Source organism: Xiphophorus maculatus, chromosome 1 (assembly GCF_002775205.1).
Source record: "Xiphophorus maculatus strain JP 163 A chromosome 1, X_maculatus-5.0-male, whole genome shotgun sequence".
In the NCBI taxonomy this organism is placed as follows: Eukaryota; Metazoa; Chordata; class Actinopteri; order Cyprinodontiformes; family Poeciliidae; genus Xiphophorus; species Xiphophorus maculatus.
The window spans coordinates 24,638,152-24,654,845 of record NC_036443.1 but is presented as its reverse complement, the minus strand read 5'-3'; the positions used below and the strand labels follow the sequence as shown (position 1 = coordinate 24,654,845).

At 41.1% G+C, this 16,694-nt stretch overlaps 1 protein-coding gene across 2 annotated transcripts in view; it reads left to right on the top strand.

Moving 5' to 3' along the window:
• The first annotated feature begins 1,005 nt into the window (after positions 1-1,005).
• iqsec2 (IQ motif and Sec7 domain 2) overlaps positions 1,006-16,694 on the top strand; it is a 48,880-nt gene continuing 33,191 nt past the window's right edge. For both annotated transcript variants that reach the window (XM_014473167.2, XM_023333477.1), the window contains exon 1: positions 1,006-2,664. In XM_014473167.2, coding sequence (XP_014328653.2) covers positions 2,213-2,664 — 452 coding nt within the window. In that variant the 5' untranslated portion in view covers positions 1,006-2,212. The remainder of the gene's footprint in view (positions 2,665-16,694) is intronic.

Sequence of the window (16,694 nt, the reverse complement as noted above, 5' to 3'; positions counted from 1 at the left end):
GTTTACCTTATTAAAAGAACAACATCTAGTTTTCAAAATTTTGGGGGGAGAATTTAACACATTTATTCTCAGTTATAAGAACAGGATTTCTTATAACTTTTAAAATGTTTGCTGTATTTAGCCAAATTCAGTAAATATTCATATTTTTGACCCACTGTTTATTGAAATCTAAGATTGCGTTCACACTGAAGTGACCCAATTACGATTTTTTATTTCATTTTATTTTGTATTTTATTTTTTTCCTTAATGCGACCTGTATCTGTTCATGACGGTCTGAACAACACAGATCGGATTCATTTTAATGCGACCCAGGCTGCTTGACCTCTTCAAATGTGACCTGAATCTTAACGGTCAGGTCGCGTTGACACGCGACCAACGTCACTACTCTGCGCCCTGACACGCGCAAGAGGGAGGAAAAACAACAACATGGCGGACAATAATGAGGTTTAAGTTGTTAATATGATGCTCCGGTCGGTCAACAACTTTAAAAGCGTAAGCTATGCTACACCGTTAGCATACATATTTACTTCCGCAAACATTGAGCACTGTGTCTTCTTCTTCTTCTATTTTATGGTGGTTGGAAACAGCTTAACGTTCATTACCGCCAACTTCCAGATTTGAGTTTGCATCAGATGTTTTGTTCATTTTAAACAAAGAGCACTTTCTTTTTTATGGCAGTTGGCATATGAAAACTGGAACATGATAACGTCACACGCTGTCCGTGTGACGTTATCGCGCCCTTCAGTGCGCATGCGGAACACTTCCAGGTTGTTTGACGTTCACACCGGAGATAACGTACAAGTCGGAAGTTCGACCGCGCCAAAGAAAAAGAAAAATCCGATTTTACAAACAATCGGATTTGGGTCACTTCAAGCTGCAGTGTGAGCCTATGGCTGCAGTTTAATCAGTGAAATCATAATTTCAGTGTGCCCCTGCCAGGTTGTATTTTATTGTGAAAGTCCCTACCGGATGTTCATTATGTTCCGTGTGGAAACCTGACGGAGACGCGCTCCTGTGGAGAAGCCAAACGCTTTTTTCCCTGCTTATGAGACGCGCAAACAGAGAAACCTCTCTGCCTCCTCGCCTGCTGAGAGGAAAAGCATCATCGCCACCTCATTTCTGCACAGACGGAGAACCTGAAGCAGCTGAAGAGCACATAAGTAAGAAAAGCGGCTTGGTGAACTCTTTAGACCCAATTTATATCAGCAGCGAAGGCTGCAGACACAGAAGTGCAGTTTTAGGATTTGGACCATGAAAATAGTCCAGGTAGTTTTTTTTATTCCCCTTTAAGGCAACAACTTGTGCGTTAATGCTTAATCTGGAGGGAAAGTGGAGGAAAAGACCAGAGACGTTCAGTTTTGGATTTGCATTTAAAAACCCCGGGATGTAGTATTTTGGGGTTTGTTTTCCTTTTTTGCTCGGACCTGTTGGGGGGAGAGGATCTGGACTCCCAGGATGAACTTCCCAATCTAAGTCTGCGTACTTCTTGCGCTTTGAAGACATTTTTAAATCATGGGTTGAAAGCGGAGAAGATGTACTGCGGGGACACTCAACGTGGGAGGGAGCTGATTTTTCTCTGTTATGTAATGATTGACAGCGCCTGATAAGAAATTGGTAAATCACAACCCGCACCACTTTCCCCAACCCCCTTCCCCTGTCTGTCCAAGAAGTGTGCTTTTTACCCATATTTATAATTTAGTAAAAACTGATACCATTAAAGCTATTAATGGTGTAACTTGATGATCTCTTTTTAAATCTGTCAGGAAACTTAAAACCCAGAAATCCTTGTAAGTCATTAGTTACCCTTGTTTCTCCCTCCACCGGATGATCTCTTGTTGTTTTTCATGTTTTATCTGTAAATTGTGAATCATGATGTCTCAAACTCTTGACCTTCTCTATGGTGGAGTCAAAATGACTACAACTTCAGGAAACCAGACTATCACCAGCGTCCTGAGCTTCATTTTGAGCTTTGAACACTCTTCATGGTGTAACATGCTATAATGCTCATCCTTAGGGATATGTAGTCATTCTGAAACTCTCCATCCCTTCACCTTTGTGACTTTCTGTCTCTGAACACCAAAGGTAAATAGTTAAACTTCAGCAGAGACTTTCTTGGGCCCTCCCTCCCCCCAACTCATCAGGGCTGGTGGGGAGGGTGGAGGCGAAACTCCAGCTGGTGGTGTTCACACACACCAAGAGGAAGGCTCCCACCATGGAGTCCAACCCGGAGAGCCCCAACCGGGCCGTGGAGTACCTACTGGAGCTCAACAACATCATCGAGAGCCAGGCCAAGCTCCTCGAGACGCAGCGCCGGCGCATTGAGGAGCTGGAGGGCCAGCTGGACCGGGTCAGTCAGGAAAACCAGGACCTGAGGCTGGAGCGTGGCCCACGGGGGGCTGACACCCCAGAGCAGAACCACAACCACAGCCAGCCTCTGACCCTTCCGGTCCAACCAGGCGGTGGCGGAGGCTGCAGCGGGAGTGGTGGCACCTCAACGCCTCAGGTGACATCTGGATCAGCCACAACTCCAGGGCCCAGCAGAGAGCGGAGGAGCCACGCTAGACTGACGCGAGGCCTTTCCTGCGGTTCCTCCAACATGGACCGGGACCGGCTGGAACGCACTGACAGCACAGACACCAACACCAGCTCCAGCGCACGCAGGAAGTAAGTCCACCAAACACAGGCGCCTCATTTTCTCTTCTCTGTAGACTAATCAGGATGATCTAACTTGGGCTGCATTCACACCAGCCATGTTCAGGCCGCTTTAACTGAACTCTAGTTCGTTTGTCTAGAAAGTCCAGTTCGTTTTGGGAGGCGTGAACTCTGATCCGCTTTGGTCTCGCTTCTGTTAAAGTGAATTCTGGTGCGGTTCGAATGTAAATGTGAAAGGTGAGTGAACTGGAGACCACTCCAAAAGCAGGAGGTGAACTGTAGCGCTGGGCATTCTGGGTAAATACAACCAAAACAAACGCGAGAGTGCAGCGCTAGCGGGAGAAATGGGTTATGATCTTTTAGCTAAGACAAAAGAGAAATCCTACAACCACTAAAATCTGATGCCACTCTAATTTTGTTTGCATTTTGTGTAGAAGGAAGTTGCACTCATGTCTTCTTTGGAGGTTTTTATGTTGTTTCCTTCAGTAGTTCTTGGTGCAGCGCCCCCACAGACGAGGAGGGGAACAGGTTATTCAATTAGTTTGGTTAATTTGACAACAGAATTTGAAAGTGAGCCACCCAACTAAAAATTTTACAAATGTTGTAATTCTGGTCCCCAATTGAACCGAGTCTGCTGGACGATCAGGTGTGAAAACAGCCTCAAAGTGTTTCAGTTGATGAAAACATTTTACACTAGCCATGTTTAGTCTGAAGCGTATGTGCATGCAAACTGCACCAAAAGCAGGAAGTGAACTTCAGCACAGGGTCTTCTCAGACCAAAACAATCACAGTTTAGCTTTACCTTGTCTTCAGTTTTACCAAAGACATGAGAAATCCTACAACTGCCAAAATCTGATACTACTTCATTTTTGTTTACGTTTGTGAAGAAGGAAGTTGCGCTCTGTGTTTCCTTTAACCTTTTGAGGTCAACGCCCGCCCTGTGGCAGGCATGACGTCATGTTTCTGTGTGTGTTTTTTGCTCCAATGTGATAATAAATTTTGTCAAAATGAAACAAACACTGTAAAATCACAAATTTTAGGATGTTCTGAAAATAATGATACCAAACAAGGTAAGGTAAATAGTTTTTATGGTGAAAATATAAGGGTAAATTCAAAATTAGACCAAAACGGCCATTTAGACCCAAGACTCCAAAGGGTTAAAGGTTTTTCTGCTGCTTCCTTAAGTGCTTCTTGGTGCAGCGCCACCACAGGCAAGGAGGGGAACATTTTGTTCAACTGGTTTGGTTCATTTGAACCAATGCAGCGAGAAAGCAAACCTCACCAGCTAAAAATGTATCAAATGAATCAAATTTTGGTCCCCAGTAGAACCGAGTCTACCAGCCTGTGAGGTGTGAAAACACCCTTCGATGGCTGGACGCAGTCTCCAGAATATCTCCGCTCTGACAGAACATTTCCATGGTAAACCCTCAGTCTGACGGGCAGGGAAAGGCAGCAACCTTTCTTGTCATTGGTGATAATCCTCACATTAAAGCACTGGATCTCAGTGGGGGCATTTTAATGCAGCACCATGAGAAAATTAACTCAGTACTGGAGGATTGTGGGTAAATTGTTAAAAGCCCAAGGTGATTTTTAAATGGTAGAATAATGTCTGACATCCCTGTGTGTGTAGGTGTGAACAATATTCTGTTGAAGAAAAGTTCAGCAAGGACACTTCTGGGACTTTTTTTCCTATATTTTTAGAATAACGGAAAAGTTAACTGGATGAAAACATGATACTATTTTGAGCCGTTTTAAGATTTACGGTTGATAACTTAAAAAATATATATATATAAACAGCTAAATCTCATGACAGCAACTCAGTGCATCAACTTGCTGAAGTTCAAACGTCATTAATCGGACTTTGAGTGTAGTATTGTTGTTGGTACCAGTACTTCAGAAACGGATGATCCACACAAACATTTCTCTCAAAATGAGAAAATATCCAATTAATGGCACTTGTTTGGATTGAACAAAAGTGTGTTATTGGCATCAGAGGAGAGAGACTGGTTTGAGATGATAGAAAGGCAGTAGTACCACAAAAAACAAATTATTACAACTTTGAATTCACACCAAACCTTTAACTAGATTGGCTAAACAACAGACTGGAAACAGAGGTTATGACTTATAAAGGTTTAGCAATTACACAATAACAGAAAACTGTTAGTCTTTTGGCTCCCATAGCACCAACTGGACATAATTTATTCATAAAGCTGCTTCAAAACTACTTTTTGAGCATGAAACTGAGAACTTATGCAATAAAAAAGTGTTTGTAGTAGTAATTTAGAAATATTTGCACTTATTATGGATTATAATATTTAGTAGAAGTAAGAAATACTGCCACCTGCAGATGGTAGTAAACAATCAGGTAGAGCCAATATTTTTCACAATTTTTGACAAGAATCTGGAATAAATTCATAATTATGCTTTAGCGTGAAAAAGTGCTGGAAATTGTTGATTTTATTTTATTTTTTTTGCATCTATTTCCTCAATAATTCATAAGAAGTTGGAGGAACCGATTGATGTAATTTGGCAGCAAACAGATAAAAACTGGATCGAATTGACTGATAAAATAATATTAAAGCAGAGTGTTATCTTGACTGTTCTAATTATGTCTCCCTTTAGAGTCTAGAGGGCCACATTAAAAGCTATCGCGGGCCGTATTTGGCCCCCTAGCCTTTAGTTTGACACGTATGCCAGTTCTTCAGATTATTTTATCAATCAAATCAAATCAGTTTTTCTCTGTTTTTTTTTTCCACGCTAATTCATAATTGTGAGTTCATTGGAAACTTGTTCAAAAACTTTGGATTTAAGCGATGCTAACTCCAAACTGCAGGTGGCAGTGTCTCTTACTTCTACTTCTCTGCGGCCTCAGGCTAACTTGATGTCAGGTTATAGTCTGGGATTGACATGGAGAGTGACAAAGGTCACATTTACTATCATACATATGCACAAATATAGCAAATTCCTTGCGAATATTTCTAAGTTAGGACCACAAAATCACAAAACAATTGCAAAATCTCAGAGTGACTGATCCGTGTGAAAAGATGTTGATATTTTAACAGTTTTTTCATGGTTTTTATCAATGCATCCTGCCACAACTGGCCCTTTAGGACATTCATTTTCTTTTTTGTGGCCCAAAGTATCATCCAAGTTCTGGCTGTATTACTGGATTGCCTTGACTGATTGATTTTGTGCCCAATTGGAACCATTCCCGTGTTTCTTTGGCGAGATGTTCTGGCAAAGTTGGCCAGATTTTTATTCAAAGGCTCCTGTTGTTTTGAAGAGTTATTGACATCTCTACGGAGGCCCACAGCATCACAGGTCATCCACTGTGTTTAACAGCAGGCGTGAGAATATTTTCCTCCAAACTGGAGCTTTTGTTGTCAAAAATCTAATTTGTTGTGTCCTCCCACAAAAACACATGACTCCAGTTAAAGTTTAGCTGATTCAACATGTCTGTGTTTGTAATAGTTGAACAGAAAAGGCTTTGATTGGTTGCTATGGAAACTGCCGCCCATTGCTGCTGTTCTCTAACAGTGAGCCTTGAAGCTGTTTTTTCTTCCATTACCTTGACGCATATTAGATAAATAAGGATCCAGCCAGGTGGCCAGTAGGTGACGTGAATGTTTTATGTGATATTTATAACCCAGAGAAACAAAGTGGATTAATAATTAGATGTTCTAACTCAACATATAAACTTAAAGGCGACCTACTATGCTTCCGTTAACAGGTCAGGATAAGTCTGTGGCCTATTCAGAGCTTGTTCATTACTTTTTTTTGTACACATTTGTTCTTAGATGATGAGATTTTAGTCTGGTCAGTTCTGCCTATTTTGAGCTCCTTTCAGAATAAAATGTTTTAGGGTCTCTGTCACTTTAAATCCAAATAAGCTGCTGCTGATGCGCAATTATACAACTGTACATGTTTGAAAAGCATTTGTAGGGCCTCCCGCACAACCAACAAGAATGCAGCAAATGGTTTCTGGATGGTAAAGTCAACAATAAAACACTTGTCTTTTCCAGCAGCCATTGTAAAGTGAATACAGCGGTAATCCTCAGACCAACAGACTAAAGAACTCCTTTGTTCCTTGTTCAATTAAACTCTTCAGCTCCTCACTGGAGGCTGGAAGGAGGGCTGACAGGAAAACAACAGAAACAGGGACTATGATGTTTTTAAAAGCAAACGAAAAACATTAATTTAAGTATTTGATGTATAAGTGCTGTGTGGGAGACGGGAACTACAAATCAATCCCTCCCTCCCATCCATCCAGCTGGAGCTCCGCTGGGGTTGCTAGGTAACGGGTCAGTGTCTGTCTTTGTGACAATTGTGAGGTTTTATAAAGGACTCATTTTCCAGACACCGAAAAAACCTTAACTAATTTTTTTCAAAGAAGCTTCTGTTTTTAGAAACAGTTGAGACAAAAATGTGCAAAATGTGATAATTGTTTAAATGGTTTTAGAAGGATGTTTGGGCCGGGCAATAATTTCCCCAAGAAAAGGACGTCAAGATTAGATTTTGTAAATTTTTCAGTGTTGAAGTTTGCCACCGCATTAAGAGGAGTTACTTTAAGGCCTTTTTACACATCTTTACTGATGCCGGTGTTCTGTTTATCTGTGCTACCCAACACTGGCACTGCAGGTTTTCTTTTATCGTTTTTTTGTTTGTTTTTAAAAAAAAATATTTTCCAACTTACAGCTAACCTGAAGCCAGATTGCTGCGCACACACACAGCTTTGGCACACAGGGAGAGCATCTGTCCTTGCTTTTTCTTAACCACGCACTCAGTCGGCTTTTGTTCTGCAAGCATTCAGCTTTGTGAGTAGGCAGGAATTCATGTGAAGGGGTGCACAGTAAAACACACTCCTAAGTAAAACACACTCCTAAGTAAAATACTAAGTGTGCACTTCTGCATCCAGAAAATCTCAGCAGTTGGAGCTGGATTCTGTTTTCTTATGGTCCCGATCCGCTTGGCGGTGATTGACTCAGGTTTACCCAAATCCCTGATTGATCAGAGCCGAGTGCTTCCCTGCCGTCCCCCTGGAGTGGACTTAGTCATTAGACAGAAGCACATATTAGTTATTTATGTGGGTGTTAAATGCAGTGATGAATAGCTAATGTAGATCTTGCTGATCCTCCCCTGTCTAATTGCCTGTAGCGGTTGTGGCCGACTTTGGATCCAGGCTCAGACAAGCGCATCATATGGAGTGTCGCATTTAATAAAGAGTCGCGCCTTTGGAGCCATATTGTCCCTGTCTGGCTGTGACTCAGCCTCATCCAATCGGGCCTGTTGGCTCTGGTCAGTGACAATCCGCTCTCCTCTAATAATGGATCTGAGATAAACACACACTTCTCCGTCCTCCGCTGCCTCTGACTGTCTAATTGCGGCTCAGATTTGGGGAGGAGGCAGAAGGATGAAGTGGAAGTGGGGGAAAGATGACAGGGAGAGGAGGCCAGTGACTGGGTGACCTCCCTCAGCATGCGCCGGACTGAAAGAGAAAAGGTGGAACACACACACTGATCCGCCATCTGTCAACAGGCTGTAAGCAAGGCAGGGAGAGCGAAGCTCTGAGATCCTGCTTTTGTTTTGTTTCTCCAATTAGTTTTGGCCTCCTCGACTCGCGCACAGCCCTCCATTTTTTCTTTTCTTTTCTTTCAGGCTGAGTAACTCGTCTCCGTTTTGTTAGTCATCCATGTCGAAGCTGCATCAAAACAAAGTTGCCTCCTCTTGTTTCTCCCAGCGGTGCGCCACAAGCAGCTGTCCCAAACGCTGCCCCCGTTTCGTCCCTCTCCGGCTCTCAACGCCGGCGGGAACGATAAGAGTCTGCGGCTGCAGCGGGAACAATATTCAACGTCAAGCCCAGGCCCACGGAAAGCTGCACGGTTGATGTTTGGTTGTTGTTATTTTGGGAGCATATCTGTCAGATGAAGCTGCTCCTCTGGTAAATGTGTAAAAATTTAAATGCATTCAATGGTGACAGCATCATTCACTGACGTTTATTTCAGCAACATGGCAGCTCAAAGTGCTGTAAAAACATTATAAACACGTCATGTAGTGAACAGTTGTGAAAATTAATGACAGCACTGCAAAAACACAAAATATTACCAAGTAATTTTGCTCTAGTTTCTAGTGCAAATATCTTGGTACACTTGAAATAAGACAAAACTTACATACAAGTAACTTATTGGAGCTTATTCTAAGTCAATAATTTCTTAATACTGAAGAAAAACTACTATTTCCATTGACAGATTGAACCTTTTTCACAGTTTATACTACTAGAAAGAAGACCAAAAATACTTGGTAATATTTTGTGTTTTTGCAGTGAGACATTACATTATAAGTGCCGTCGTTAAAATGATCAATACGCGTTAAATATGTACTTACATTTATCGTGATTCAAAATCAACTCTAAATAGGACGGTTTTAATCTTGATTTAGAGAATTGGCAATAAGTACAACAGTAAATGTCACTGATATTTATCTTAGCTTTACACAGAGGTGGGTAGAGTTCTCAAAAATTGTAATTCAGTTATAGTTGTCCTTGTTTATGACAGGGGCAAAAACCGCATTTTCATTTTGGGACACATTAAAATCACGGATGTTCCTAACATCTGGTTCTGGTTGTGCCAGAACGTACCAATAAATTCGATTAACAAATGGTTTGATATGTCTGTCAATTGATAAGTGCTAATTAAAATGAAATAAATCTGGACTTCTTTTCACATCGATCAGTCTCTCCAGAATTTCACTTATTTTCTTTTTTTTTTTTGCAATAAGAATCAAACCTTTTCTGGCGCTAATTTAAAAATATTTGCAAGACCTGCTGTAATATTTGTGCTTAGGTATAATGTGGCTGTTTATGATTCATAAAAAAGTGCAGGAGTAAAATACGCTGCCACCTGCAGGTGGGAGTTGGCATCACTTAAAACCAAAGTTTTTGACATTTTTTCTGGAAATTTCTCATTAAACTCTGTTATGCACAAGCCCAAAAAATGATGCGATTTGTTGATTTTGCATTAATTTTCACAATCGCAGTAAAATTACAAGTATTGACTGATGTAATTTGACAGTAAACACTTTGATTTGATTAATAAAACAATATTTAAGCACATCTGGAGTCTTTAGGGCCACATAAGAAGCTATGAAGGACCATATATGGCCCCCGGGCCTTGTGTTTGACACATGTCGTTTATGAGCTAGATAGGAACAAAAGGAGAGCTAGTTCTAAGCTTGTGGCTTGTTTGTTGTTGTCATAGCAACTCCATAGCAACTGGCTACCAAGATGGCCGTCGGTTACAAAGTTCCTGGAAGTGTGACGTCACATGAGAACTAAGTGTTAGTTTGGATCGTTTGACACAGTGCAGTGTGAAAGTGAAACGCAACAAAGGTTGCAACCAACCGAACCGAGTCTACCAGACTGTCGGGTGTGAAAACACCGTAAAATAAACGTGATGTTGGCGATCATTTAGGACGTCTTGTTGCTTGCTGCTTTTAGTTTTGGTCCAAAATCGAACTGAATCTTCTGGACTATCAGGTGTAAAAACACCCTGAGTGCTGCTCTACTGCCAACAGTTGTGATTCTGGGAACAAATATTCCTCAACGTGAGATGTTTCCCCCACAGAATAAATCTACAAATTGGATTTCAATGTGAGATTTTACCTCTGCAGAAGTAAAATGTTTATCTCTACCACGCTTTGCTAGCAAATCTGTCCACATCTGGCTCAAGAGCTTTACTAGCGTAGCGATGACACTCTCTGCTGTGGATCTCTTCTAGTGGTTGCAGAATACTCCACCTGGGTCTGGCTGTTGCTTTGCAGCTGAAATGACCCTGCAGTGCAGCGTGAAGTGGGCTGTGAAGTGGGGGAGGGACTGCATGCTACATACATGTAGCTTGTCACGCAGCTCACAGGATGAGAGGCAGGGACCGCTGGAGGTCTCGACAGCATTACTCAGGGAAGAGTTGTTACGTAATGCAGAGAAGGAAGAGCAACAAAAAGGACGTGTGTCTTTTTCTCACCCACTGCCACAGTGGGAGCTCCACAGAGCGCCGAGAAGGTGTTTGTGTCTCCATCTTTCCCCCGCTCCAGGCTCCTCTCTCACCAAAATAGACGTTAATTTTGTTTCATGAAGCTGGGGAACCGTAATGGGTTTTCTTTCTCAGAAGGAGCTCAGTAGCTCCTCAACATGTAACCCCCTTTCCACTCCGCTCCACCCCGTCTATCTCTCACACTCTTTCTCTCACACATACTCACGTAAGTACACTCACTCTCTCCCCCTCGCTGGTTCTGTTTCCCACTGCTGCAGATATGACTCAGAGAAGCTGCAAAAATTACTTTTGTGCTATTCTCTTTCTCTTCACCTCTGAGCTTTGTCCCTTCTTCTTCTTCGTTTTTATTTTTTAACCCCTCGTTTGTTGAATATTCGTTCCTGGTGCAAACCATGCAGCAGCAGCAGCAGCTGCTGCAGCAGCTGCTGCTGCTGCTGCTGCTGCTGACTTGTGTTTTACACATTTCCATAGCAAAGATAAAACTTAGGAGGGATGAACTGGCCTCGGGCGAAATGTGTGGGCAAGCTCAGCTGAGCTTTTTCTGACCTCATCCAAACACAGCGAGCGATGTGAAGGGAGAATCTGCTTTCTGTAAAACTGCCATGACTTTTTTTAAAGGAGAAACTGCAGCTGTTTAAAAAAAGTTCTCAATTTAATTCTGCAGCAGTGCCGTAAAGGTGCAGCTTATTTTGACATAAATTTAAATGATAGATATGTCATTTATGAGTGTGTGTGTGTGTAGGAGGAAGCTGCATGTGGGTGGTGCTTTTTTTGCCTTGTAGTGAAATGAGTGTTGGTGAATTCACACTGCGTGTGGAAAAGAAATCAAAATCATATTTTTGTGTTTATATTTAGCGTCTTACTCTGACACTTCTTCATCTTCTTCTTCTCAGAGCGGCCGACGTTCCTCCAACTTCCCTGCAGATGGTTTTACGAGTTTTACGCTTGATGCACAAATGCATTTTAAATTCTGCATGCTGAGTGTAAATCCAGATGGGTTCTGTGGAGCGCCGCGGGTCGTAGTCTGACATGGTTTGTCAGAATGGTGTCACGTTTTAGAGATGTCAAAACCAAGCAGGTTTCACACATTTTTTAAAAAGCGGATTCTGCTGACAAAATACGGCAGAATTGGAAGATTTAATTTACGCAGACAGATTGAATGAAGATCCCTTGGGAATTTGCTCACTTTCACAATCTCAGGCAGTAAATTACTGAAGGCCAGTATGCCTTCGCCTATATAGACTTTCATTTCCCATCTGCTTGCTGGTACCATTAGCCACAAATAGTGAGAAAACAAGTGAATAGCTGTGATGTAAATCTTTCCACTGTAAGTGCAATGTTCTTGGAGTCAGAATGATGCTGTGAGAGACAAAGTATAGTTGCTGTGGAAACTGTACCGCAGGCCTCCAGACGGTTGTAATATTACATTTCTGTACCTGCCTTTCTGCGGCTCCCCAGCCTCTGCAGTCGACTATCGACCGCGAACTTCAATGTGTTTTACTGGGATGTTTTGGGACAGAACAACAAATCTGACATGGACGCAAAATGGTAAGTGGTTTTCCAACATTTGAACAAAAATCTGAAAAGTGGGTCTTGCATTTGTTTCCCCTAAATTTAGAGTTAATGAGCGTGATTATTTGCTCGTTGGCGTACTTTTCTGGATTCATGGGGATGGAAACTTTCTGAAGCCAATCTTATGTGTATAATATGTTTTAACAATGTGGCGGAAATATTCAGTGTATAAGGCCTTGAATATTGGTGTTCACAGAAATTCTCCATTCAATCCAGGGTTTCCCCCAGTGTATTATAAGCCTGGCGGGTCACCAGGCTTTACTTGTGCCCCCAGGCTTAGCATTGATTATTTATCTAAGTCTTTTTTTTTTTTATGTTTGCATTTTTTAAGACTTTATAGTTTGTGTTCAGGTATTAATCTTACAATATTTCAATACCACACAATTATCAAGCGATATTTTCAAATTTCCTGTCAACTTTAAACATTTTTAACTGAAAAACAGACGAGCCGCTGTATGAATGACTGCCCTGGCATCCAACCACTGGGCTTCGCAGGTTTTCGTTACCTAGCAAAATAGGCAGAACTGATCCGACTAAAATCTCATTTTTAAGAATGATTTTGTGCATAAAAAAATTAATGTTTTTATAACTCATAGATCTATCCTAACCTGTTGAAGGAAGCGTAATGGGTCACCTTTTCTGCTTCTTTTGTTAAAGTGGCATCTGCGTGCAGAAAAACGCAGATTATCCGCCATTAATGCGGAGATCCTGCTGTCAGGAGGTCACTGGGTGATGCGATCATGAACTCGTTTCCCAGCTCTTAGTCGCCTTTCTTCCACTCTTTCTTCTCGGCTCCAATGTGGATAAGTGGCACTTTTAAGGTGGGATGTTTGTCAAACACCCGTGCGCACGTTCCCGTGGATTAGAATAGGGATGCTGGTTACCGTGGGAACACTGTGAGCTCTTCTGTGAAGAACTCTGTGGGCGAGAGACGCAGAATAGAGAGAGATAGAGAGAGTAGGAGTGAGGGTGAAAGACGGAAGCAGGATTGAATGACGGCTTGATTGGGGAGGAGGAGACGATTCAGACCGAAGGTTGCAGGTTCCAGTCTTAAAAAGTCCAACTTCATAACCGGGATCTATTAGCAGAATATCCCACCGGTGATCTGCTGGGATCTCACTCCTTCTAAGTCGCCCACTCTACATTTAAATGGAGTCTGATTGTTGCTCGTTTGGGGTGAATCATCCGTTTGGATTCATGCACCTGTGCTGCACGTGCGTCGGCCCCGCAGGGCGCAGCGGCGCGCGCGCAGTCCGACCACAAAGTGTCCCTCCTCGTGCTTTCCTGAGCTTTCTGCTGGCGCCGAGCAGCGGCCGCCCACGCAGGCAGCCCGCTCTGTTGCCAAGCAGCAGGAGACTCAGCGCAAAACCAGCGCGATCCGAAAAATGTCCTGTTGCCTCAACTTGGAAAATATCGAGGCAACAATTTCCAGCTGTTGTTATTACACTGCAAAAACGCAAAATATCACCAAGTATTTTTGGTTCAGTTTCTAGTGCAAATATCTGGGCGCACTTGAATCAACACGAAGCTAATTTACAAGAAACTTTTCAGTTGGATATAGGAGCTCATTTTAAGTCAATAATCCCTTAAAATTGATGAAAAAATATTAGTTTCACTTGCAGATTATTTCACTTTTAACATGGGAAAATGTTTTGTAATAAGTGAAATAAACTACAAGTGGAATCGATACTTTTCATCTATATTAAGAGATAATTGATTTGCAACAAGCTCCTACATTTTAGAAGTGAAAAAGTAGAACATTTGCCACTTTTGAAATCTCCTCTTTTCTGTTAAAACATTAATCTCCAAATTTCTAGGGTTTTTTTTTTTCTAGAAAATTTCTCCGACTGATCTTCAAACTTCCATGTTTTTTCTCACAAATTTTTAACTTTTCAGTCTTAGAAATTTCCTCTTGTTTGCTAGAAAGTTTAATCTTAAAATTTCAGCATTTTTTCTCTAATATTTTTGACTTTAAGCCCAGGAATGTCCGGGTTTCTTCTAGAAAATTTCTGGGTTTTTTTCTCGGAAAGCTTCAACTTTCCAATCTAAGAAATTTTCTCTCTTTTTTGCTAGAAAGTTTCTGAAATTAATCTGACAATTTCAGCATGTTTTCTCACAAATTTTTGACATTTGAGTCCACGAATTTTAATGTTTTTTTGTTTTGTTTTTTTCTTGAAAATTTCTGAGATTCATCTAAAAAATTTCAGGGTTTTTTTCCTCTCAAATTCTTCAATTGTTTGGCTAAAATTTACTCCGTTTAATCTACAATGGTCCTAATATGCCATCATAGAAACGTGCAAATATGGAGAACTTTTTTTTTATGCTGAAAAATGTTTTTTCAACAAACACCACGAGGATTTTTTTTAGATTGATATGGAAGAGCCGGTCCAAGCGGTTCGGAAGAGAAGTGAATCGTTCAAACTGACGCAGCTTGCGTCGCTGTCAGCCATCTTGGGTTTGTCAGCCATCTTGGGTCACCTGCTGGAGGTGGGATGACGCAGTGCGCTCCCACACGCTGCTTTCACAGACAATAGTGGAAACGACTCGGTGCAGCAGCGGTCCGGTCCGGTCCGGTTCTCAGACTGAACCGGAAGCGGCTGCGCTCTGTGGGTTGCTGCTCCGTGAAACGTGCGCTGCTGTACGTAAAAAGAAAAGAGCTGAATGTCTTCCTGTGAATGTGAGCCTCCCGCTCTCCTGCGCTCGGCTATACATAGACGCTCACCCACGCAGTGACGCCCGCTCGCTCCGGCTCGGGTGGGTTCGGACGCGGGATCCGTTTCCACTTAAGCCTCTTGCCTCACCCACTTACCTCCATTCATCTCGATTATTTTAGTTCGTCTCTTTAAATGTGAACAACTTCACACATTCTCCCACTTTTCTGCTCTTTTCTCTTTGAGCAGATTCTCTATCTGAGACATTTTAGCGGGACGCACTGCAAAAACTCAAAACCTTACCTTCGGTCTCTGGTGCAGATGTCTGAGAACAATTTAACAAAATTTGACAAATCTAAATTACAAGTAACTTTTCAGCTTTTAATTGTTCAATAATATTGATGAAAACGTGTTAGTCACGCTGACAGATTATTTCTGATAAGATATTTTACCATCTTATCGCTGAAATAATAATCTGCCAGAAACTTGAAATAATAAAAAAAAATTATTTGCAAGTAACTTTTCAGCAAGATATAGCAGCTTGTTTTAAGTAAATAAATCCTTAATATTGAATAAGCAATAGGTCATGCTAAAAAGTTAGTTGTAAGTTAGTTTTGTCTTACTTTACATGTAACACTTTTATTTAAAGGTGTATAAAAGTGACATGACGCTGAGTCTTCATAAATAGTCTTCATAAATATTTACGACTGTTGACATGAAGTGTCATGACACTTTTAATGAAAAGTTGCTCTAAAAGTCATTTAAAAGTGTCAAAATTATTTGGTTAATAATAAACTTTTAATGCAACGTTACATAAAAAATGTATTAAAACTTTTGTCAACTTTGCATTAAAAGTGTCTCTACTCACCGAATGACTCTTCATAGCAGCTGTCAAACATTCATTGTGATTTCTTCATGTTTAAGTCTGTTTTGTCTTATTTTTAGTGTATTACGATTTTTGCTGTAGAAACTAGACAAAAATACTTAGTAAGATTTTGTGTTTTTGCAGTTGAACATACACTGTTTCTGCCATTTTACATCCCTAAACTCTGACTTTAAGTACTTTTCCTCCTTTTATTCTGCTCACTTATTTTTTCTTCTTTTATCAAGATTAAATATTTGCTCTTAACTCTTGATAGCATTTCTGTGTTTTAGAAAGACAGACATCAAAGTGGACAGATATCTGCCTTAAAGTGGCTAAAATAATCATTTTTTCCAGTGTTGTCCTTGTGTTGTCACCTTTTCTGTTTCTTTGTACTTGATGAAATCTCTTGTTAAACCTCCTTTAGTCCGAGGTAATTCCCCTCCTACCAGCTCAAATAGATCCGTTAGCCTGATTAAATAGCCAAAATGTCAACGTTTATACAGAGTTTTTAAAAATTACAGTTTTGAAAATGCTAAAATTATCCCTTGGATGTTTCTTTCACATTCAGCCATTCTTCTCTGACTCTAGCAAGCATAGAGGTCTTCTGCCCCTCCCCCACCTGTTGCTGTATTCTACCAGCTTACCAAAAGACAGTTTGCCCACTTCTGGAGGAAAGTTGATGCTGCGGTTCAGATGTCTGTAACTTTTAAAATCTGAAGAGCCATTTTTCCCCTGAATTGGATCAAATAGAACGGATTTAGAGCCGCAGACGTTACTGAACTCCTGATCTTTGATCAGTTTCTACAAGGTCATTTATTATTTAAAAAAATTATAATAAAATAATAAAAGAAAGCAAACTTGGCAAGAAAAAAAATACTAAAACAATAGGAAATAATAAATGATTTAGCA